Genomic DNA, 26,674 nt, shown 5'->3' with positions numbered 1-26,674 from the left:
GGGGAACTAATGCAGAGAGAGGATGACTTGTCCAGACAGGATTTGCATTCAGATTTTCCTGGCTCTATAGTCCTTGTTCCAATCATTGTGTCACTTTTCCTGATTCCAAATTCTTTATTTTATCTGCTGGTCCCTTTAACTGCCTTCCATCCATAAGAACATCCCAAGGGCAAATATACTAACACTTAATTGAAGTTAACAGGAGACCATTTAATTTACTCCTGTGCTTTGCTTTCCAAAATGTACACAACTGTACCCAGGCTTTGCAAAGAACTTTCCAACAATTTAACCCCAGGGATCACAATGTTTGGAGAAAGTGGCTAGAGTTCTAAGCATTGAAATCCCTAGGGGATATGTAAAGACTATGCCTCAGAATTTGAGATTGTGAACTAGATGGGATCAGAAAGACCTGAGGTCCATTACAATTACTATATTTTCTGTGTCTCCCTGGGCAAGTCACTTCATCTCTGCCAGACTCAGTTTCCTCAACTATAAAAAGAGGATAATAATTACAGCTAACTTCTAGAGTTGTTATAAGGATCAAATGAGATAATATTTGTAAGGCAAGTTTTACAGGACAGTGTCTACATAAAACAGATACTTTAACAATGTTTCCTTCCTTCCTATCCCCAGGCCAGATTCTATAGTCCAACTTATTATCCTGCTGGGTTAGTTCTGAATGGCCAAGTTGCTATTCTATTCCAAGATACCCTTCTTCTGAGCTCATGGTGTTCAATGCCTGGGGACACTTGATAATTTAATTAGAGAACTGAATAAGTCAGATTGAAAGCTCCCTAACGGCCTGTACATTTTTCCTATTGTTACTCCTCTTGCCTCCTTTTCCATAACACACAGCCAGGGGATGAATTAGGTGTTTCTAATCACTGTTTAGACCCCAGCAGTGGTGTAGCCCATAGATAGAACTCTCCCGCCACCACTCCCCTCTCCTCCCCTCCAACTCTCTTTGGCTGCTAGTACTCATTGGATATGTATCCCCTGCATACAGATGCCAGAGCATTTGTTTCCAGGAGTCCGGTCTACTCAGCTATGAATATTAATCTGCTGTAATTGTTAAGATAAAACTATTGGAATGGCTTTCTCGTATATTCAGCATGGAGGATAGAATGGTAAAAGGAGGAGGAAAGTGTGTGTCTGCCAGGTTTATGGGGCAGGATGGTACTGTGAATTAAAATAACCTGAAAGGAGTTTGATAAATGAAACTGAGTTGCTGGGAATGAAGAGATGATGGAATTGTGATGTTTCATATTTACAAAGGTTCAATTCCCATATTTATGGCATAAAACATTGGAAGATAGCTGTTGCTCCTCACAACAACTCTAGAAGTGAGATACAATTATTATCCTCTTTTTATGGTTGAGGAAACTGAGTCAGCACATAAAGTTAGATAGTGTTATAAGAGTATAGAAATATCCATGCTAATGGTACATTAGCAAACTTGGGTCATGTGGAAAAGAACAATTGTGTAGTCAGAAGATGTATATTTAAATCCTGAGTCTACCACCTGAGCAAAGCAATTCAACTCAATGCACTTCAGTTTTCTCATCTGTAAAATGGGAATAATAATCACAGGATCATAGATTTAGAGCTGTAAGGAACTTAGGCTCATCTGGTCAACCTTCTATCATTTTACAGAGGAAGAAACAGAGGGTCAGAAAGGTGTCCAAAGCCACACAAGTAGAACTGAAAATCCTTTGATTTGGAATCTAGCATTTCCTTTCACTGCCTGCCTCATAAAACTCTGGGGAGGAGCAAATAAAATAATGCTCATGAAATACACTATAAGCATACCATACTATTGGATATAAGTTGTCATTACTATGGATAGCATGGATAACCTGACTAGATTCAATTCTACACATTTGTAAGTGCATCCTGAGTTTTTCTCCTTAGTTGCAGGCCTGCATTATAAACTGCCTATTGGGCATTTCAATATGAATGATTTGTAGGCCTATCAAACTAAAAAAGTCCAATATTGTCTTTGCTCCAAATCTCATCTCTCTCCAGAACTTTCTTATTACTATTGAGGGTACTACCATTCTTCCAGGCACCTGACTTCACAAGCTGATTTGTCACTCTCATTTTCTTCACATATTCAATCAATGACCAAATCTTGTCATTTCTATCTCCATAATATCACCTTATCACCACTCACACAGTTTCCATCTTAGTTTATCCCACATGACTTCTTGCCTGGATTGCTGTTATAATAAGAATTTTGTTGACTTTAACATACACCTCCCCCTATGCTGATCAATCTTTCATTTGTTGTTTTGAGTAGTTTCAGTTATGTTCAATTCTTTGCAACCCCATTTGGAATTTTCATGTCAAAGATATTGAAGTTACTTGCCATTTCCTTCTCCAGGCCACTTTACAGACAAAAAAACTGAGGCAAGCAGGGTTAAGTGACTTGTCCAAGGTAACACAACTAGTGTCAGAGATCAGATTTGAACTCAGAAAGAAAGATCTTACTGACTCCATGTCAGGTGCTCTATCTAGCTGTTCCTATAATGGCAACAAAAAATATTTTTCTAAAAGTGCACGTCTGACCATCTTATTTTTTATTTTTTACTTAACATTTTCTTTTTTCCCCAGTTACATATAATAACAATTTTTAACATTTTTTTAAAATGTTGCGCTCCAAATCCCTTTATCCCTTCCCCCTTCATTGAGAAGGCAAGCAATTTGATATTGGTTATACATGTGCAGTCATGCAAAACATATTTCATATCAGTCATATTGCAAAGAAAACACATCATTCCTCATTTAATAAACTCCACTTTATATCTTAATTCTTCAGAGAAAGTTATTTTCCATTTTTCATTCCCATATAGCAACACTGATAAAATGATGATATTAAAAAGGTGGGCCTTCGCTTTCATGGGGTGCATGGACTCAATGAAGGAACTTCACAATTTCCCAAATGTAACCCAGCCTGCTCTGGGGTACTGTCAATCTCTACTGTTTGTCTACCCAGTTTATTGTCTATCTTTACTGTTTATCCCAAATACAGATCTATATCTATAAATATATATCTTTATCTCCTCTCTCTCTCTCTCTCATATATATATATATATATATATATATATATATATATATATATATATATATATATATATATACATACACATACATATATACTATTGGGAAGCTTTTTTTGGGGTGTCTATCCAAATACAAGTTGAAATATGGACAGTTTGATATACTTTATCTACTTGGTCTTTGTTGGATAGATGGTAAAGTCAGAATCCTTTGAGGGATTATAGATATTTTCCAGAAGGTCCTTCAATGTTCCAAGCCTTGATGAAGTTGGCATAACATCAGCTACCAATAAGAGGAGCTGGAGGGTCTTATCATCAGGAAATCCCTATGTAACTTGAACTCTTTGATGTATCTCTTACATCACAGTGGCAAATGATTTTGGTGAACTTTAATCTCCCTGTTTAATGCCTCATATGATATCTATACCCAAAGGCTCACTGAACAAGATTATTTCTGATGTTATATCATTCAAAGAATCTTAAATGATGTTGTTATATAGATGAGAGATATCTAGTAAATAGTACTGTAAAAAATCATTTCATACTTTAGAAGTAAAAGCATGATGGGAGCTTATATGCTTTAAGCCTTTCACTTAACTGTGAAATGGTAAAGACACGGTTCATTGTTGAATATCACTTCCAAAACTCTACCTGTTTCCTACTAATACCCTCATTGAAGACTTTTGATTTGTGAATGGATGATTCATAAAGATTTTATATAGATGGGGGAGTAGAGACAAGAATTATTGATTTTTCTATTGATAGTAATAGTCTTTGGTTTTTTTCTTCAAGTCTTTGTTATCTTCCCCTTCCTCAGAAAACTTGTATATTAATAATCATGCATTTATTCTTCTCTATATAGAATTGGTCCTAACTGACTGCTTTTCCTGTTTTTCTACCTGATTTATAAACACCTTGAGGGATCTGATATTTGGATCCAAGTGTGTTGAGTCCACTGTCTTTGATGGAGAAAGTATTTTGTTTTAAAGATTATTTGCAAATCTTTTTGATTTTTCTTCCATTTGTTGTCCTCCTTCCATGTTCATCCCTAGATGCCCCTGCAATGACTTTGCTTAGCTGGATCTCTCAGAAAGTTATCTTTAAGCTGGTTTTATCTCACACTGCTTTTCCCTGCTTTCTGAGATACTGCTGCTTATAATCTTCCAACATTCTTTGCATGAGTTTTACAAATAAGTTTATATTCTAACATGATAGAGAATAAGTTAAATATGGTAACCTTTGAGGTCTCTTCCAACTTAGAGATGCCATAATATGGTCCAGGCTGGGAGGGAAGGTTTCAGGGAGGTTCCTGTGTTGGTGGATTAAGTAATTCCTTTGCTCACAGTCCTTTTCAGAGGTGTTGGGTGTTGTTTCCAATGTTCAGTTACCCAAGAGTCAAATTGCCAAACCAAACCCAGAGAGAGCACAGAGGGTCCTTGTTTGTACTGAAAGGACCTGTGTATTTATTTAGCCTACCCACCAAAGCCAGTCCTGGTTCCTCCCCACCACACCTCCTTTCACACAGCCAAAACACACATGAGTGTAAGCCATAGATGCACACATCCAAGCTTGCCTGCCCTTCTCTCTCACATACCCCTTTGTTTTGGGGTTCCCTACTCTTGTCCAAGTAGAGTTTCTTCAGCCTTCCCCAGGGGGAGCTGTCCAGACTCTCCAAGATTCAGCAGTGACTACCTGCTCCATCTACCTAGCAACAAATCCTGTCCATACAGAGACTACCTTTATAATATCTCTTGCATCCATTTATCCTCTTTTCTCCACTCAACACAGCCACCATCTTAGTTTAGGCCCCCAAGACCATTCACCTGAACTATTGCAAGAATATGCTAATTAGTCCCCATGCCTTCAGACTCTCCTCTCTTCAACCCATTTTCTAACCAGCTGCTAAATTGACATTCCTAAAGCACCAGATAGGTTTGACCATAGCCCTCACCTATTACAGAAGCTCCAGCAGTTTCCTTTTGCCTCTAGGATAACATATAAACTTTTCTATTTGATTTTAAAGACTTTACAATATGGATTTAGTTATTTTCCAGGTTTATTGAACTCTACTCTCCTTCATTTACTTTGTGTTCCAGGCAAACTGGCCAAATTGTTCTCTATATACAACATTCAGTCTCCTATTTCCATTGCTTTGACAGGCTGTCCTCACTTATCCCTCATAGAATCCCTAACTTACTTCAAAGCTGAGTTCAAGTGCTACTTCCTCCAGAAAGCCTACCAACCTTTGTCTTGCTCTTTCAATATTGGCTGCATTTTCACTCACTCATTTCTCCTTCCCTTCCACTCCACCCTAAACACTGGTTGAGGAAGGGGAGTTGGAAAAACTGCTTGCTTTCCATTGCCACTTCTAGGTCCTCTCTCTACCTCTATCACTCACTAAACTCTCTTCCTTTGAGGTTCATACTATTCCCAGCTGACACATGAATGTCATCCCTGGTAATAGTTGTCTACAGACTTCTAGGACACTTAAAATTCTGGTGGCAGTTGTCTACCCACCTCTAGGACACTCTCATTCCTTCCTCAATGAATTCAGTGATTGGTCCCCAAACTTTCTCTCTTTCCCAACTTTTGCCCTCATATTAGGGGACTTCAATATACTCAAAGATACTTTCAACAACCAAATTTCTCAGTACATTGACCTACTCATTTTCCATTACTTACTCTTTGACCTCACATCAACCACAAAGGTTGTCATACCTTTGATCTCGCTTTCATACATAAATGCACTACCTCCATGTTCATGAACTTTGAAATTTCATCATTTGATCAGTCTATTGCCTTTCTATATTTCCCTTGACCTTCCCTTACCAAACCATGTGTTTTTTTTTTTGCCCAGAACATGACCTTCAATCTGCCCATCTCTCATTTCTCTCCTAGGTCAACCAACACCCTTTCACAAGTCAAACCTTCCTCTTTTCTTCATTTTGTCCCTTTGGTGAACCAGTTCAATTTTATTCTGGACTCTTCTCTTGATCTCTGACTCCTTTATTATTTTGTTGATTTTAGTCTGCTAAGTCTCAATCTAAGATCACTCCCACAATTCATTACCTTCACTGCTATACAAAGGCTGCTGAATAAAGATGGAGAAAAAATTACAACTTTTCTACAGATTAATGTGATGAAATCTCAACTGGTACTTACTGCAAGTTAATCCTTTTACACCTTACTAACTCACTATTTCACTTTCTATAGTGAATTTTCCAAATCTTCATTCCTCCTCAAAGCCTCCCATGGCTCTCCCACCTATTGCTCCTTCAGCTGAGAACCTTGCTTTATATTTAACAGAAAAACATGAGGCCAATTGCTGATAGGTTTCTCTTCTCTTCTTCTTATCTCATATCACCCAGATGCCCTTTGCCACTATCTCCTCCCTTTATCCTTGTCTCAAATAATGAGATGGCTCTACTCCCACCTGTACAATCAATCTTTCTCCATCCCATCTCTTCCAGCATATTGCCCCTTCTATTATCTCCACCTTCATTTATCTTCAATCTCTCTTTGTCAATGGGCTCCTTTCATCCTGCCTATAAACTTACTCATGTCTCCCCCATCCTCAAAAATCTCCCCCTTGACCCTTTCTACTGATGACCACATATATCTTGACTTTTGTGACTAAATTACTACTTGGTCTCCATTTTTTCTTCCTCTCACTCTCTTCTCACCCCTTACAAAGGAAGTTCACACATCATCATTCCACTGAAACTGCTCTTTTCAAAGATACCAATAATCTCTCAATTGACAAATCTAAAAACTTTTGAGAAATTTTCATCCTTCTTAACCTCTCTGCAGCATTTGAATATCAATAACCCTTTTCTTTTTGATACTTCTATGTTTTCGGTATACCTCTTTCTCCTGGTTTTCTTCCTATCCATCTTATGGCTCCTTTCTCAGGTTCTTTTGTCGGATCTTCATCTAGGTCCTGGCCATTAACTACAGGTTAAGGACTCTTCTTAGGTCCTTTTCTTTTCTCTATACTATTTAATTTGGTGAACTCATCTCTGGGGTGATGATTCTAAAATGGACTCATTAAGTTCTAAAACTCTGCTGGTTTCCAGTTTCATATCTCCAGCCACCATTCAGATATCTTGACCTGGATGTCCATTAGACCTCTTAAACTGAACTTGTCTAAAACAGAAATCATTATGTTTCCTCCCAAACCCACCTCCTTTCCAAACATCTCTATTACTATTTTGGACACCATAATTCTCCTAGTCTTCCAGATTCATAACCTAGGTGCCATCTTTGACTTCTCATTATGTCTTACTTTCACCCCTTCAAAACCAATCTGTTGCCAAGGCCTGCTAATTTCATCTTTCCAATATCTTCTTTCCTTTGATACAGTCACATTTTGGTACAGGGTCTTTACATGCTATCTCTTCCATTAGATTATAAACTCCTTGAGGGCAAGAACTGTCTTTTGCCTTTTGAGGAATATCTCTGGTGCTTAGCATTATGTCTGGCATAGAGTAGGTGCTTAATAAATGTATATTAACAAATTGAAGTACCTTCCTCCTGGAAATTATTTTGAATTTTATTTCTTCTGTGTGTGTGTGTGTGTGTGTGTGTGTGTGTGTGTGTGTGTTGCTTCTCCCCAAGAGAATTTAAGCTTCTTGAGTTCTGTTACCCTACCCTTCTGGGGGATTTAATCCTCTTAGCCCTGGTACTCTGAGCTCCTCTAGACTTATTTTTATTCCATACAAGTGATTTCCTTTCCATTTCCCCTACAATGCAATGTTCCTTCTATACCACTGAACTTTGTCATTATACCTTGTTGGGGGGTTAAAATGCCTCAGTTCTGGAACTTGGGGACCCATCAGATCTCAGAGGCACAGTGGATAAAGTGAGTGGCACAGTGGATAAAGTGCTGGGCCTAGAGTCTGGAAAATCTGAGTTCAGATCTTATTTCAGATGATGACAAACTGTGGGACCATGGACAAGTCCCCTCTCTCCCTCCCCCATCCACTTCTGCCTCAGTTTCCTCAACTGGAAAGTAGGGATCACAACTGTACCTATGTTGCAGTTGTTGCATTTAGTAGTTGTGAGGATCAAATGAGATACTATTTGTAAAAAGTGCCTAGCACATGAAATAGGTGTTATATAGACATTTATTCCCTTCCCTGATTGGTGAGTGTTGTTACATGGACTTCTAGGCAGCCCTAGACATGAGCCATGCTTTATATTCTAGATCACTTTCCTTTTTTTTTTTTTTGCCATTTTCTGCATCTATGGAAGCACTGCTCATGCCCAATCTTTCCAGTTTCAGAACCCCTAATCAGATCAAAACTGCCATAGCTACTAGAAAAGATTTGCCTGTCCTCTCTGCCTCACCATCCTAGTGACTTCCCAACCAAAACTCCACCACTCCCATATAAGTCTTTTCTCTACCAATTAGAATATTAGCTCCTTGAGGGCAGGGACTGCTTTTTGCTTTTCTATTACTATTCCCAGGACTTTTCAACAGTGCTGGTCATAGCCAATTAGATATCTATGCTTCATAAATGCTATTGAATAAAAGAATGAATGAAAGGGGATATTTCTGTGTCTCTGACTCTTTGTGACTCTCTTTCTCCCTCTTCCTCCCTTTCCCTCTCCCCCTCTCTCTCTTTCTTTGGCTCTCATTTTGTCTTTCTTCTCCCTTTCCCCCTCCAGAAGGTAGGGATGGTTCCTTGAAATTTCTCATGTTGGATAAAATGCAATGTCTCCATTGTAGCCCTCATTCCAGGGCAGACATATTTCTTCTCTTCTCCTCTTCAAGACTCTTCGCCAATAACCCAAGATGTGTTCCCTCTCTTCCTAAAGTCAATAATAACTGAGAAGAAATTTCCCTGAAAGGGCTGCTCTATTGTTTCTTCCAGATGTCTTCTCAGACCATACGTTGGTCTGAATGTCTCTGCCCAACTTGACCTATCCCATGAGGACAGCAGTACTCACATTCGGCTGCTAGGTGGAATTTTTCGGCCATCCCGGAACCAGGTGACCTGTGGTTGGGGGAAGCTGGAGATTCGAGGGGCTTTGATGACAGCTGCCTCTCCATGGGAGACACTCTGGTGCTTCTCACTCTCTTCAAAACTCCCCATATCTGCAAAAGGAAAGAGGAGGAAGGGAAAAATCTGTAAGAAGGGATTCTGAGTTGTGGTGGAATGGGCCAGCCCCAAGGAGATTCTGGGTCCTGGGGTGGAGGTGGGGAGAGCAGAAAGGATAGCGGACAGATAACATGATACAGAATGAAGAATGATGAACAAATAGAAATAGAATGATGGAAAGGGGAAGGCAATTAAGAAGTTGGGTAGTACCACTCCTAATAATCATGGCTTATCCTTTCCTAATATCTTTGTGGTTGCTGTCCAGGCAGTAGAGAAGGGGGAGAGGGGAGAGAGAGATAAGGTAAGGCTTAGTGAGGCTTAGGATTAGTGCTAGAGATACAAATTCAGGTATTGTTGGAATAGATTCTGTACTCTTGTCTTGCCTCTAAGGAGACAGAAGTTCTCCTCTGCTACCATGACTTGATATCTTTCAGAAAGTAGATGAGAAAATGTTCTCAGTCCTATACCACAATAATATTGGCTGACATTTACACAGTGCTTAAAGGTTTATAAAGCACTGTCCATATATTATCTCTTATTATTCTCACAACAGTCCTAGGAAATAGATTTTATTAGAATTCTAGTTTTACACATGAGGAAACTGAGACTGGGATGAATTAGTGACTGGTCCAGAGTCGCTCAGCTAGGAAGTATCTGAGGCAAGATTCAAACTAAACTCTTTCAACCATATTATCAACTGTCTAGATATAGGGATAGGGGAAGAGTGGTGAACAGCATCCAAATCCTCCTAACAAAGCACCCTTGCTGATTTGGCACATTGTGGGGAAAAACACTTATCCTAGAAGTGATGAGCTAAAAGCCAAGAAGGAAATGGAAGAACAAATAAGGAAGGTGTCAGACTGCTTAGGCTGGGGACCTTTGCGGGGGAAGCATCTCAGGGACCTGCTTCTGTTACCCTTCCAGAAGGCAGAAAATAAGCAGAACCTCACAGCTGTGTAGAGCCCAGACCAATTTGGGAGAACTTTTTTTGTGCTTTATTTTTTGAGGGGGGGGGGGATTTGAAATGAAGTCCTTTCAACTCTTAGAAAAAGTAAGGAAATGGAGAGGGGCAGCTAGGTGGCGCAGTGGATAAAGCACCGGCTCTGGAGTCAGAAGTACCTGGGTTCAAATCCGGTCTCAGACACTTAATAATTACCTAGCTGTGTGGCCTTGGGCAAGCCACTTTAACCCCATTTGCCTTGCAAAAACCTAAAAAAAAGTAAGGAAATGGGAGAAGAGGGGAAGCCAGTGGCACAGTGGGTAGAGAGCTCTGGACCTGGAGTTAAGGAAGAACTGAGTAAATTGTGTGACCCTGGGCAAGTCACTTAACCCTTATTCTGTAAAATGGGAACATATAAAAGAAAGAAATGGAAAACTGCTCTAGGTTTTTTTTTAAAGAAAAGTCCACAGAGGGGCAACTAGGTGGCACAGTGGATATAGCACTGGTCCTAGAGATAGGAGGACCTGAGTTCAGATTTGAACTCAGAAACTTAATGATTACCTAGTTGTGTGATCTTTCACTAGTCACTTAACCCCATTGCCTTGCAAAAAGACCAACAAAAAAAAAAAAAGAAAGGAAAAAAAGTCCATGGGGTCACAAAGAGATAGACACGACTGAACAACAGCAACAAATGAGGGAGGAGTCATGGGGAGGCAGATTAGCAACTAAGAGACACTTTAATGTAGAAATTAGGGTAACTGGGAAAAATCCCAGCACATCTATGCCTCTTTCCTTCCAACTTTTACCCAGTCACTTCCATTTCTTTATAATATGTCAAACTGGGACAAGTGTTTCATAAAGAACAAGAAAAAAGATATGGCCCCAGCAGCTCCTTCATCTTCTCTCTCTTGTTCCCTGTGATCCAGGAAGGAGTTCATATTCCCATTTCTTTCTGAAGGATATTAAATCTTGGCTTCATCTTGCCAGATGCCCTCTGTCCCTCCAGATGTTTCCACTCTTTTCAATGGTAGGGAAAATCTACCATAAAGACCTGATATTTGATCCTCTGTTTAATAAATGACAACCACCAGGGATTCAAGTATTCACAGTAATGTTCAAATGACTGATAATCACTTATTATACCCTAGATTCTTGGGGATCTGGGATTTAATCAATGGGAACTTAGTTCTACTTGGAAGATCAGATTGCAACAACCTGTAAAGATTTAGTAAAGTTTTTTGTAACCTTTTTTTTTTTTTTTAAATATCATGGCCCCTTTGGGCAATCTGGTGAAGCTTCTGGACCCTTTTTTTGTTTGTTTTTTTGCAAGGCAAACGGGGTTAAGTGGCTTGCCCAAGGCCACACAGCTAGGTAATTATTAAGTGTCTGAGACCGGATTTGAACCCAGGTACTCCTGACTCCAAGGCTGGTACTTTATCCACTACGCCACCTAGCCGCCCCTGGACCCTTTTTCAAAAAGAATGTTTTTAAAATCCATAAAATAAAATACAAATCATTACACAACAAACCAATTATATTGAAAAACTTATCAAAACATTAAAAGATCAATTTCGTGTATACAAAGTAATAACCCTTGATTTTAGCAGTTAAATCCTATGGAGTTGTCTGGGGCAAGCAAAGGTTAAGTGATTTGTTGAGGGTCACACCACTAGAGATAGGAGGACCTGAGTTCAGATTCAACCTCAGAAACTTAATGATTACCTAGTTGTGTGATCTTGCACTAGTCATTTAACTCCATTGCCTTGCAAAAAGGCCAAAAAAAAGTCCATGGGGTCACAAAGAGATAGACATGACTGAACAACAACAACAACGAATGAGGTAAGAAAGGGGCAGGATTTCAATCAGTCTTAGGGATTCCAAGTCCAGTACATTTATTTCCATACTAGGTTAGCTAGGGGCAGTTATGACTTCTTGCATTTTATTTTATTTTTTATTTATTTATGTATATTTTTAGGGTTTTGCAAGGCAAATGGGGTTAAGTGGCTTGCTCAAGGACACATAGCTAGGTAATTATTAAGTGTCTGAGGCAGGATTTGAACTCAGGTACTCCTGACTCTAGGGCTGGTGCTCTCTCCACTGTGCCACCTAGCCATCCTGACTTCTTGCATTTTAGAGAGAGAAAATTCATTAAATGAAAAGGAAAAATCTTTGTCAGTGCCTATGCCTCCTGGTTTCTTGCAAGCTGAGGCTTTCTCAACTAAAATTTCACCTTCTTTAAGAAGCCTTTCCTATTCCCCTTAATGTGATATAGTATAGAAAGTGTTAGACCTTTAGTCAGGAAGACCTGAGTTCAAATTTGACCTTAGACACTTATTAGCTATGTGACCTTGTGCACATTTTGCCTGCCTCAGTTTCTTCTTCTGTAAAATGAAGATAATAATAGTATCTATCTCTAAGAGTTATTGTGAAGATAAAATGAAATAATATTTGTAAAGGACTTTGCAAATCTAAAAGTGTCATGTAAATGTTTTTGTTGCTGCTCAGTTGTGTTTGATGCTTCATAACCCTGTGGACCACATTGTCCATAGGATTTTCTTGGTAAAGATACTGGAGTTGTTTGCCATTTCTTTCTCTAGTGGATGAAGGCAAACAGGTTAAATGATTTGCCCATGTCCACATAACTAGTTAAGTATCTGAAGCCGAATTTGAACTCAGTTTGACTCCAAGACCAGAGCTCTATTCACTGAATCACCTACTTGTCATATAAACATTAGCGATAACTATCAGTATTTTTGATAGTGCCTTTCCTCCATGATTACCTTTATATTTGTCCTGAATCTATCTTGTTTGTGTGTTTCTGAGTTTCCTGAGAATGGGGAACTGTATAGCTAGATGGTGTCTGAGTGCATGGTCTAACCTCAAACACTTACTCAGTGTGTAACCCTGGGCAAACGGGCCCTTTTGCTCCAACTTTTTGTGACCCTATTTAGAGTTTTCTTCTTTTTTTTAGCATTCTAATTTTTCCAATTATATATATAGACAATTCTTAACATTCATTTTGACAAAATTGTGAATTCTAATTTTTCTCCCTCACCCTCCATCCTTCTTCCTAAAATGGTATATAATAATTACCTAGTCCATTATTATTCTCACAACAGTCCTAGGAGATGGATTTTTATTAGAATTCTAGAGGCAAGATTTAAACTAAACTACTCTTTCAACCATATTATCAACTGTCTAGATATGGGGATACATGCAATCATGTAAAATATATTTCATATTAGTCATAGTTGTGAAAGAAGACCCCGATTATATTAAATTAAAGGTTTTGCACAAACAAAATGAATGCAACCAAGATAAGAAGGAAAACAGAGGGACGGCTAGGTGGTGCAATGGATAGAGCACCAGCTCTGGAGTCAGTAGTACCTGAGTTCAAATCCAGTCTCAGATACTTAATTACCTATTTGTGTGGCCTTGGGCAAGCCACTTAACCCCATTGCCTTGCAAAATAAAAGGAAAAAGAAAAAAAGAAAAGGGGGAAAGATGGAAAACAGAAAGATGGGAAGCAATCTATTCAGTAAGAGTCTCTGATAAAGGCCTCATTTCTCAAATATTTAGAAAACTTAGTCAAATTTATAAAAAAGTCATTCCCCAATTGCCAAGTCAAAGGATATGAATAGATGAAGAAATTACAGCTATCTAGAATCACATGATTTAAATCACTATTGATTAGAGAAATACAAATTAAAACAATTCTGAGGTACCACCTCACACATATCATATTGGCTAGAAAAGGAAAATAACAAATGTTGGAGAGGATGTGGGAAAATTTGAATGTTAATGTACTGTTGGTGGAGTTGTGGAACTGAACCAATCATTCTGAAGAGTATTATGTAACTATGCCCCAGATACAACCAAAGTACATACCCTTTGATCCTGCAATACCATCTACTAGATCTGTATTCCAAAGATATCATCAAAAAGGGAAAAGGATCCACATATACAAAATTTTTTATTTTAGCTCTTTTTCTGTGGTTGCAAAAAATTGGAGACCAAGGATATGCTCATCAATTGGGGAATGACTGAACAAGGCTGTGTTATATGAATGTAATGAAGTACTATTATGTAATAAGAAACGATAAGCAGGTAGATTTCAGAAAAATCTGGAAAGACATATAAACTGAAGCAAAGTGAAATAAGCAGAATCAGGAGAACAATAAACACAGAACAACAAAATTGTGTGATGATGAACTTTGAATGATGTAGCTCTTTTCAGCAATACAATGATCCAAGACAAAGAAAATGTTATGTGCAGAGAAAGAACTAATAGACTCAGTACAGAATGAAGTCCATTATTTTCACTTTTTAAGGTTTTTGTGTTTTTCTTTTCTTTTGGTCTGTTTCTTTTTTCAAAATGATGACTAATATGAAATGGGTTTTAAATGATTGCACATATATAATCTATGTTAAATTGCTTAAGATTTTAGGAAGTGGGGAGAAAAAATTAGAACTCAAAATTTTGTCAAAATGAATGTTAAAGATTGTCTTTACTTATGACTGGAAAAAATACAAAAATATATGCATATATGAAGAAAATCCATATGGGGTCACAAAAAGTTGGAAACTACTGAACAAAAGGGACTGTTTTTGCCCTTCTTTGTAACCCCAAAGTTTAATGGTTCCCTGGCACAAAATGAATATTTAATAAAAGTCTGCTAAATGCTAAATGCACAGTCTATATTAGATTGCTTTCTGTTAGAGGGGAGGAGTTAGGGGGAGGGAAGGGAAAGAGGGAGAAAAATGTGAAAATCAAAACCTTGCAAAAAATTATTGTTGAAAACTACTCGCATGTAGTTGGAAATTAAATAAATATATAAAACATTAAACAATTAAATAAAAGCTTGCTGACTATTTAGGCACTAGCAAACTGCAAAACCATTTGTCACTTATAAAGCATTATATAAGTATAAACTATCACCATTGTCAATAACTATAATCCAAGGCCAGCAGTTTTGGGTGGAGAAGGGAGCAGGCAATGGGAAGAGGAGGATCATCACATCTCATAGGGCTAGCTTTGCTCAGCAGGGATTGGTAGCTATGTCCAGCTCCCAGGCTAGAAGGCTTGACATCTATACTGAAGACAGAGTATATAAGGATGTTTGAGTGGTGCAAATGCTGCTTTGGTAGTCATTTAGAGGATGAGAGTGGTTTAGACAGGATCCAGAGTAATCCTGAACTGATGACAGGGTGACAGTATGACCTTGACCAGATGAGTGAGGAGAATTACTTCTGGGTCAGCTCCCAGGCATCTCGGTCATCTCTTCTCATTTCCACATGCTGCAAATTTATAATAACTTAAAAAAAAACGGAAAGAGGAGTTAAGTGGGAAAATGAAAGGGGATAGAGGGGGGAGATGTTTTATTGACTTCCCCTTAATTGCTGTAATTAAAAACATGTAAAAGAATCTTTTTTAAATGACTTTGCCATTATCATTAGTTGTTAGCACAGCTGACTTATTAATTTCTCATTAGGACTCTGATTTGAATTCTCTTTTTGGGAAGGGGGAATTTATGCTGGGTAGGAGGCAGAGATGCTACCTGTCTTGCTCATTCCCTCCTTAGGAAAGTCCTGGAGTGTACTAGTCTGGGAGTATTAGTCTCTTGGAGATTATGGGCCACCCAAGGAACTTAGGATCATAGATTCACAACTGGAACTGTGATCAGAGATAATTTTACAGATAAAGAAACTGAGACCTGGAGAGAAGAAGTGAGATATAGAGCTAGGAGTCATCTAGTCCAATACTCTTATATGTCAAACCAAGATCAAGGCAAGATTGGACATGAGATGAAACTGAGGTCCAGGGACTTATTTAAGGCCATTCAGGTGATAAGTGTCAAAGGCACTCTGCCCCAGAAGAGCAGAGGCAGAAAGAAGGAGATTAGACTAGGGAAGAGAATATCTTCTCCATTCTCATAATTATAAGCCTGAAAAACTTGAGTTTTGAAAAGTGCAGGGACCTGGAGGTCACAACTAGGAGAGTGAAGTGGGAAAGAAACCATTTTGCCTCTTTCCTTGGGCTCAAAGAGGAGAGCCTCTATTAGATCAGGGGAGATGTCTTCCATAAAGCCTACCTATATTAATTCCAATCCCCTATTCAGTTTTTAGAAAATTCAGTTTTTATCATGTGGATTTGTACTTTTGGATGAGTTTTGCTGGAATCATTCTTAAGTTGCCTCTAATTGTACATGTGTAGATATGTATGCATATATGGGAGAGGTGGAGATAAAGGAGGGAAAGTTGCCCTATTCTTCTTTGTTGTTCAGTCATGTTTGACTTTTCATGACCCTGTGGACCATAGTCTGTGGGGCCCCTCTTATCCTTTTCTATCTTTCAAAGTCTGTCCAAGTTCATGTTCATTGTTTCCATGACATTTTCTATACATCTCATCTTTTGCCATCTTCTTCTTTTGCTTTCAATCTTTCCCAACATCAAGGTTTTTCCCAATGAGGCCTGTCTTTTCATTATATGGGCAACTGTTTCCTCTTTCTACTACCCCACTCAGTATAAACAAAGAGAATGTGAGCTCTCTTTGGACTGTTTTCACCTTTCCATATTCTCAGTGCTTGGCAGCTAGCAGACACCAAAAGCTTGTTGACTTGATTCCTTGGGGATTCTCTGATCTGACGATACAGAGATCAAGACTCCAGGCCCCCATTCCCTGAGCAGATTAACTTGGGTTTCTTACCTCCAACTCCATAGTTACCTCTGCTTGGAAAGCTTCCTTATCATCCTCATTTCACTTATTTCAAATTCATTAGATCTTAGGATCAGAGATCAAGAACAAGAAGGGATCTTAGAGGCAGGCTCTCCATTCAACTCCCTCATTTTGCAGGTAAGAAAATCAAACCCAAGAGAGGTCAACAAATATTTATCATGAGTCTATTATGTATTATGTATAAAGAACTATGATAAATACATTATTAGAGGGATTGCTAAGTATGTTGTCTACACTGCAGGTCAAGACATCACCCTTATGATGTCATTGCTTCTCTTTGAGAAATGAAGGGCAAACAAAATCTCCAAAAACATGAGTGTTTATTCTCTGCCAGGTTCCTTGCTTACCCAAAACTGGTACGAAACCAAAAGATTATACTGGTCCAAGATGGTGGTAGCTACTGGTAGGAAGGTGCTTTATATGTCCAAAAAAGAAAAGAACTTCTGATTTATACTTCTTATCTGTAGTGCAGCAAGGTGGTGTAGTAGATAGAACACTGGGCCTGGAGTCAGGAAGACCTGAGTTTAAATCCTGTCTTTGACAATAACTACTGTGTGGTCCTGGGTAAATCACTTAACCTCAGTCTGAATTTCCTCAACAGTAAAATGGGGGAAATAATAACAACTCTTTAAGCATTGTTGTGTAGATGTAAGGAGAAAATAATTGCACCTGGAATATAATAGACCCTTAAAATATATCTATTCCCTTCCCCTTACTTGGAGAGAATAAGTACAAGCAAACCTTTGGAACATGTGTGTGTATAGACTTAAAAAAAATTCTGGAAGGAAATAGATAAATACCCTGATGGAGACATTTCTAGTAGGCATGCACAAACATAAACATTCAGTAATCAGAAGCTTTCTACAGTAGCCAAGGTGTGATGAGAGTAATACTTCTCTGTGTATGGTTTGCATGCAAAGATCTATTCTGACTACAATGAAGAATTCAAGCTTTGGCAGAAGTCAAATCTAGAGCTATAACTTCCCATTTTATTTTTTTTTTCAAAATTTATTTTATTTTTAAATTTTCCCTCCAGCCACATACAAAAGTTTCAACATTTACCTCTTAAACCTTGAGTTCCAAATTCTCTCCCTTGCTCCCACCCCACTCTCCACAATGAGAAAGCAAGTTACTTGGTGTAGGTTAAAAATGTGTAGCCATGAAAAACATTACTACAATAGTCATGTTGTAAATGTAAACATAACCCCTCCCCCCCCATATACACACACAAAGAAAGAGGAAACCTTAAGAAAAATGAAGTGAGGGGGGAAAAGTATGCTTCAGTCTGTATTCAGACACAATCAGCTCTGTCTTTGGGATGGATAGCATTCTTTATCATAAGTCCATGAGAGAAATTGCTTCAATATTTTTTCTCCAGTTGCTAGTGCTAGTTGTATTTCCCTTCCATCCTATTCTCCCCATCCTCATTTATTCTATTCTCTCTCTCTCTCTCTCTCTCTCTCTCTCTCTCTCTCTCTCTCCTTTCACCCTGTCCCTCCTCAAAAGTTGTGGTGCATCTGACTACCCTCTCCCAGGTTCTTCCCTCACTTCTATAACCTACATCCCCGTCTCCCCCATTCCCTTTTCCCCATCCCTTTCCTCTCCTATACCTTCCCATTTTCAAGGAGATTTACATCTCTATTTCTTGTTTTTCCAAATAGAAGACTATTGAACATGCTGAGGCCTGTGCAAAGGCATAAAGAAATCGGTATGTACTATTGGAGAGCACTTTCACAATAACACGAGAATAACCACTAGCTTTTTTTTTTTACCATGTCTGATGATATTTAGGTGATATCCATATTGATCTATGTTTCAGAAGCTCAAAGGAAGGAGAAAATTCATCCAGCACATTTTTCCACTAAGATCAGATGAAGCTTTCTAATTTCTATGATTTAGCTATGCTGTCAGCTCATAAAAGCTCATAGAGACACAAGTTTTAGTTCTTTTCTAGGAATTACATTAAGGGGTTAAAGTCCTGCTGCTACAAAATTTTGGTGTCTAATGAATATATCAGATAACAGAAAAGGCAACTGATATCAGATGTAGTCTACGAAAGAGTCCTGGGGAATGCAAACGATATTCAACCACTTGTAGTCCAAGAGGGAGTTAATTATTCCTTAATCATCAAGAAGATAAAAGCAGTGGGGCTCTAGGTGCCTGCTAAGCAGTATTGATCAAAAGTACTTTCCTTTTGGACACATACCTACCACAGCTGCCACCATCTTGGGTCAGTATAATCTACTGTTTTGGTACTAGTTTTTGGTAAGAGAGGGATCTGGTAAGGAAAAAACCCATTTCTGTTGTTCATCCTTCATTTCTCAAAGAGAACCAGTGAATTTAAAGGTTAAGTAACTTGCTCAGGGTCTCACAACTAGTAAGAATCTGAGGCTTGGTCTGACTCCAGATCCCAGACTCCAGACCCCAGAGCTCTATCCATAGAACTCAACAACTAGGTAGATGAGGATTCTGAGAATGATTGGATGAAAGAGATATTGCATTTTGGTATCCTCCTGATGGTTAGGGCAAGATCGAAACTGAATAAAAGAGTGCTTACCCAAAGTCATAGGGAGTACAGGCTATGGTGGTGTGGATGCAAGCAAAGAAGTTCAAAAGGCAGAATTACCTTAGCCCAAAAGGATTTTGCTAGCTGGCTAGGTACAACTGGAGGTCTGATGTACAAAAAAGCTGAAATAGCCCCTAAGGCTGTAGGTTTTAAAGAACTGAGAATCTTTCCCAGTAGGGAAGTGACCTCATATTAGTCACTCTTATACAGAACACCAGCAGACAGCAGTGGAAAAATAGTGAACAATTCAGTGTCTAGAACCAACAAATGGTAGGGCAGGAGAGTCAATAGCCCAGCAGAAAACTATAGCAGTTCACAGCATGATGCCATCCCAAGAAATTCTATAACATCAGTACTTTGGTAGGAAAGTGGAGACTGGCCATGGTGAAGAGTGAAATGGGTTCCAGCTGGGACAAAGACCTAGGAATAAGAATTTTGACTATATGTGTTCCCTAAGCAGGTACTCTCTCCCACAGGTGTTCCTTACATGTACTCCTTTTTTTCAAAAGTGTTATGGGAATCTATGAGAGAGTGAATCCCAGCATTTACAGGATAATTTTCAGTCTCATTTTACTCTTCTATTCAATTAAATTGATCATTTTACTTACCTGGTCCTCAGTTTTCCCTTTTATAAAGTTTTCTTCTAGTTTTAGATACAAGATTCTATTATATCATGATCCTACAAATGATCTTGTTAGAGCCTTAGTTCCTTGAGTGTAGAGACTGTTATTTTTTTGTAGATATATTCCCATTCCAATTGTTCATCCTTTCTTTTTGAAGAGGACCACTGACATCATGGGATGATGTATTGATTCACAATTGAATTGGAATTAAATGAGGCAGAGCTGCACAAAGTTGTCAGCTTCATTCTTTCTTCCAGAGTCACTGATATCCAATGGCAGGACAAAAATCAAGAAAACTGGCACTAAATTATGATGCAGTGGATGACCTTGACTTCTTCAATGTCTAACTAAGCTCTAAGTGCTCCACAGGTCTGTTTCAACCACTTTCATGGCCATTGGAAAAAATTGTTTTCATCCTCCCATTCTGCCAGGGGAAGTCTTTACATACCTAGGGGTATATATCCCTTTAACTCACCACTGGGTTTGAGGCCCATGAATTACCCATTGTGTAACATGGTGCTTACTACAGAGTAGGTACTTGATTGATCAACTGTTTTGCTTTTTTTTGTGAGGCAATGGGGTTAAGTGACTTGCCCAAGGTAACACAGCTAGGTAATTAAGTGTCTGAGGGTGGATTTGAATGCACCACCTAGCTGTCCCTGCTCATTTAGTTTTGAATAGATGTAGACTCAAAGCATGCTTTGAACTTGGAGGTACCTTTAACAGGGTCCATTTTATAAAAATTGATTGATTTTTTCAATTGTATATAAATATAATTTTCAATATTCATTTTTGTAAAGTTTTCTTCTTCTGATCCTTTCCTCCTCTAATCCTAGGATAGCAAGTAATCTGTGTTCAAATAACATGTATGAGTTATATATGTACACTTGTGTTGCACATATTTCCATATAAGTCACATTGTAAAAAGAAGAATCAGAACAAAAGGGGAAATCATGAGAAAGAAAAAACAAAAATCAAATTAAAAAAAAAGTAAAAATAGTTTGCTTTGATCTGCATCCAGATTCCATAGTTCTTTCTCTGGAAGTGGATGGCATTTTCCATCACAGGTCTTTTAGAGCTGTCTTTGTTTCCTGTATTGCTAAGAAGAGCTAAGTCTATTAGAGTTGACCATGCTGCTACTATGTACAATGTTCTTCTGGTTCTGCACACTTCACTCAGCATCAATTCAAATAAATCTTTCCAGGTTTTTCTGTAACTGGTCTGCTTATAGTTTCTTACAGAGCAATAATATTCCAATATATTCATATACCACAACTTGTTCAGCTATTTCCTAATTGATCCCCTCAATCTACATTCTTGACAATAAGAGCTTCTATGAATATTCTTGTACCTGTGGATCTTTTCCTCTTTTTTTGTGATATCTTTGGGATATAGACCTAGTAGCAGTATTGCTGGGTCAAAGAATATTCAGTTTTATTGTCCTTTGGGCTCCCCAGAATGGTTGGATAGTTCACAACTCCACATATAATTCAACATGGGTCCCCTTAAAAATGGAATTTTTTTTTTTTTTTTAGTTTTTGCAAGGCAATGGGCTTAAGTGGCTTGCCCAAGGCCACAGGGCTAGGTAATTATTAAGTGTCTGAGGCCGGATTTGAACAGAAATTCATTTTTTTTAAGAAGAGGTGAATATGTCCCTAGCAGGAAAAATAAAGCATTATGCAAAAAAATGGTCCCAGAAAAAAGGTCACAATTTTTCACCATCTTGTCTTGCTCCTAGGAGGGAAGGAAATTGGCAGGAAAGGAAAGATGGAGGCAGCATGGTATATCAGATGAAATTTTAAGAGACCTAATTCTAATGATTAGCTCTAGTCAGATCTGTCAATTTAAGCAAAGGAATTCCCTCTTGTGGCTCTCAGTTTCTTCCTCTGTAAAATGTGGATGCTAGGAGTGGTTTCCTTCCTGTTTGTTCAGCATAAAAAGTTGTTCATGGTACTTTAGGGGGGCAAACATCCATTTGTAAGTGTAGATAAATTATCTAGAAATATCTCAGCAGAGAGGTGGTAGAAGACATGGAAAAGAATGAAGCATATCCTCTTAGACTTGGCCAATGTACTGATTTGGTCCAGCAACAAAAGTTATATAACAGGTGTGATTTAGTAATCTGATGGACTGTTGCACCTACAGTGGACCTAGGTTTTTGGAAAGTACAAATCCTTTTTTTTTATTTTTCAAGGCAATAGGGTTAAGTGGCTTGACCAAGGCCACATGGTTAGGTAATTATTAAGTATCTTAGGTCGGATTTGAACCCAGGTACTCCTGACTCCAAAGCTGGTGCTCTATTCACTGCCCCACCTAGCCACCCCCCCTTTTTTTTTTTATATTTTTCAACCTTTTTTGGTTTTTGCCACTGCGGGACTGTACTGAAAATGATTTGCAGGTTTCCCCCAGCACTGAGCACCCAAGTTCAGAACTAAAGTCTTCTTGTAAGAAAGGGGTAACCCCTGGATTGTGGGTCACATTTTTCTTAATTGTACTTTATTGTTACAAGGGAAGACTAAAGGGTAGAAAGGGAAACAAAAAGGGTGTGATAGAGGAGTAATGATAATTTTTAAATCAAGCATCAATAAACCATTTAAAACTCAAAAATGAATATTCTAGGTCTCATCTTTCATCCTTTAATTAACAAGGTCATACACCTAATATATGCTGGCATTATACTAAATGAAACAATAGCTCCTCACAAGGAGCTTACAATTTAAATGGGGAGACAAGCATATAAGACTATACAGGATAAATACAAATAATGCAGATTAGTTAATTACAAGGTTCTTTGGGAGGGAGAACACTAGAATATGAGGGAATGATGAAAGACTTCAAGAAATTATCACTTGACCTTCATTTTATTTTTTAAAAAGTTGGTTTATGTATTATATAAATTTGCTATTTCTAATATTTTATCTTTTCCTCGAGGATATGTTTTTTCTCTCAATACATTTAATTACGATCAATAAATAACATGGAAACAATGTAAAAATGATCAAATTGCCTTCTCTGGTGGGGGAGGGGGAGGGAAGGCAGGGTGGGGGAAAAAGTGTAAAATTCAAAACCTTACCCAAAAATGATAGGTAAGAAATTGTTGCCAGAGCTACATCTTAAAGAAAGAAAGAGAATCTATAGGGCAGAAGGAAAGAGGGAGGACATTCAAGGAATGAGGAGTAGCTACTGAATGCAAAAATAGAGATAGGAGATGGGGGCCTGTGTATGAGGAACAGAGCGGAGACCAATTTGGCTGGATCCTAAAGTGTAGGATGAGGAGTCAGGTCCAATGAGGTTAGAAAACTGTTTTGAAGCAAAGTTGGTGGGGCTTTTAAAGCTAAAGAGAGGAGTTTATTTTTGGTTCCAGAGTCAATAGGAAGGAATAGCTGAATAAGAAGTGACATGGTTAGATCTGAAATTATGGTAAATAAGTAAAGAGCTTTAAATGTCCCAAATCACTTAAAATTAGTCTCAGGAAATATCAGTGAAAAGTAAGGAGAGGCTGAGATGAATTATCTTCCATCCATAGCCGGGTTAGATGAGGTCCAGCTAATTGAGAATATCAAATAAGAGACAAGGGAGGAGTAGAGAATGGGATGGGGCAAACTTGCTGCCTCCCAGCCTTGGGAACAGGTTTCCCTACCTTTCTCAATCCTATCACCTCACTTACCATCATCACCAGAAGAAGCAAGCCACTCAGAAATATTCATCAGTTTGTTAGAGCTTTCTCAGCTCCTGGAATGAGCTTCCTGGGGACTCCCTAATTCCCCAGGCTTTTCAACTAGAGAGGCTGCAAAGAGCTCTTTCCACTTTAAGATTTCACTGAGAGGGTAGCTGCAAGTTCTTTCATAAAGGGAACGACAACTTCTGGAGAAAGAGAACTTCTAAAGTATTAAAGCAGAGGAAGGACTGGGGGACCCAAGTGTCAACAGTTGATGCTCGAATAGCTGCTGCTTCTGGTGGTGGTAGTGGAGGAGAGGTTATTGCCACAGCTTTACAGGGTTATAGGTTGTCTGCCCTTGGGGAGAAGCCTAGAGTTACTTCTCCCTCCAAGCCAAAGTTTCCTTGATCAGGTGGTCTTGTGACTACATTCCTCCTCAAATCTAGCCAGTTTAACATAATGGTCACTTGGTGTGCTTTCCACACAACTTGATGACAAATATGATGATAACCTAATACAAAAACTTTCTAGAATCTGGCTGCCAGGCATGGGCATTTGGTCACTTAGGTTTGAGAAATGGGAAAGAAGAATGAGGCAATTCTTTAAAACTTCTTGGAAAATTAGGAAGATTAGAAGTGGGTATCCTAGGCATCTAGGTAGTACAGTGGAGATGGATAGGAATCAGAGAGACCTGAATTCAAATTTTACCTTGGGTACAGGTTAACTATGAGGCTTTTCAGTCTCCGTTTCCTCATCTACAAACTGGGGACTTACCTACCAGGGTTGTTGTGATGATTAAGTTTGAGATAATATAGGTAAAGGGATTTGCAATGCTAACTGCTATCATGGTTATAAAGCAGGAAGGGAAAGGAAATAACCATGAGTCTACAATGACCATGGATCTATCCTATTTAATCCTCACAATAATCTTAAGTCCTATATATAAAATACTATTGTTTTGGTCCATTTTAGATTCTCCAATAGGCCACCAGGGCTGAAATGAGCCAAGTTGCTCATATCCCTTTGTTTTTCTTTACAAGGGAAATGTTTATCTCTCTGTGATTTGTCAGTGTTGTAGAACAGTCATACTTTCTCATTTTGGATCATACTTCAAACCCAAAGCCAGCCAGGGGTCCCTGAAATCAGCACAGAGTTTGGGGCTGTCCCTTCAATCTTCCCTGTCTCTTTGGTCAGGCTTCCCTGATCAAAGCTGCCAGGGGTATGTCATTTACAATGAAGGAGAGACTCGGAAATATTTTGGCCAGCACTGTTAAAAACAAGAAAGGATTTTAGATGGGAGAGAGAGAGAAAGAGAGAGAGGAGAAGTTAGGTATTAGAAAAATTATGCTAGATTATAATAATTACATATTATTATACATAAAATATTATAATTATATCAAATTATATATTGTATTTTTATCCCAGGTCCCTACTTTTTACTTCTTCTATCTCTTTCAACCCTAAACTGAGAACTTCTTGAGGGCAGAGACTATTGTCTGTTTCAATTTTTGTATGCAGGACCTAGCTGATGGATCCAAACATGCCCTTTAGCAAAAGTCATATGATGGTGATTAAAAAGCAATGGTTCTGTTCAAACCACAGCATGACCTTGGTCCTGTGATTTGTTGGAATATCAGGAGTAGCAAACCTGAATCTTCTCAAAAAATGGAGAATGGCATTAGCCTGGAGGATAACATGTACCTTTTGCAGTTTTCCCAGAAAGGTGGGAATGGAAGGTAGACAGGTAGGAAATAGCAGATATTTAAGATGAGTTCCCCGACATCTGTCCAGTGATCTGACATTCTAGTGTGGATGACATCCTGCTGGTTCAGCAAGATGAACTAAAGACCCTAATCCAAAAGAGATAATTTTGTTCTTATAGGCATAAGTATCACTGAAACTAAAGGGATAAGATCCATGAGCTTACCTCCAGAATTTAGATTGCTTCCCCTTATCCTTCATATGTTGCCATAAATCAGAGAAGGGGAATTTCTAGAACAAGGGCCATATTGGTCTGATATTGCCAAGGTAACTGCAGTCAGGACTCAAAATTCAATAAATATAGGAACTTTTTAGGGATGAATCAATTAAGTCTTTGACTAAATATAGCCCTTGAAAGATATTATAAATATTCAAAAGACCTTTGGCAGAAAAATGATTCCCTGTCTCTGCCATAGATGCTTGAAAGGATGAGTGTTAACCTAGGAGGTTTGCAGGGGGCAAGGTACACTGTCCCTTGAAGTTTCTTTTCATAGTGTAGTTTGTGATTAAAAGAGAAGAAAAAACTATTCTTTGTATAGAAAAAAGATTTTTTTATGTATGTTAACTGTTGGTGGATAAAATATGTTGCTGTTGCTATAGATGAACATTTTGATAACTAAAGGGAGAAGAAAAGGGGCTTTGTTTTCAGATACACTGCTAAAATACAGTGTCTCAGAAGACAACAACACAATTTTAAGCTTACCTTAAAGCTGTACTATAATCATGTGGATAAAAAAATTTTCTAGATAGGATTTAAGCAATTTTGGGTAGAAAACAAACCATATTATAAATATAAAACTCAAATCACCTTATGAATTATGTGGAATGATACCTTATTTGTGTGAGAACAGATTTTAAAGAGGCAGAGGTAGACTTTTTATTTATAAAAGATTAGATAAATCTGAGTGTAAAGAATCATTGTTTGAAGGACATTAAAAAAGATGTGGGACAATATTGAAGAGTTAGAGCTTCATGGGATTATGGTACCTTAGCTGTTTTGCCCTAAGAAGGACAAAACTTAAGGGTTGGGAAAAAAAGGAAATCATGTAAACCTTTGAAGAAATGATTAAGAAAGGACTACTGGCTTCACTAGGGAAATTTGGGGAATTGTTATCTTTTAAATGAAAGATAAGTCACTGAGAGTCAAGGGGCTCTTATTTAAGCCATTGAGGATAAAGGAATCAGAGGGAAGAGCCTAATTTAAGAATTTGAGAAAAACTGAAAATA

General features: G+C 38.3%; 1 protein-coding gene across 2 annotated transcripts in view; it reads right to left on the bottom strand.

Annotated features, from left to right (window-relative positions):
* The window catches only part of SDK2 (sidekick cell adhesion molecule 2), a 442,394-nt gene that overhangs the window by 164,699 nt on the left and 251,021 nt on the right, over positions 1-26,674 (bottom strand). For both annotated transcript variants that reach the window (XM_074224650.1, XM_074224651.1), the window contains exon 4: positions 9,012-9,159. In XM_074224650.1, the coding sequence (XP_074080751.1) occupies positions 9,012-9,159 (148 nt within the window). The remainder of the gene's footprint in view (positions 1-9,011; positions 9,160-26,674) is intronic.

This window comes from Macrotis lagotis, chromosome 2 (genome assembly GCF_037893015.1).
Source record: "Macrotis lagotis isolate mMagLag1 chromosome 2, bilby.v1.9.chrom.fasta, whole genome shotgun sequence".
Lineage (NCBI taxonomy): Eukaryota > Metazoa > Chordata > Mammalia > Peramelemorphia > Peramelidae > Macrotis > Macrotis lagotis.
The sequence above is the reverse complement of the archived record's forward strand: the minus strand, read 5'-3'. Positions and strand labels throughout refer to the sequence as shown.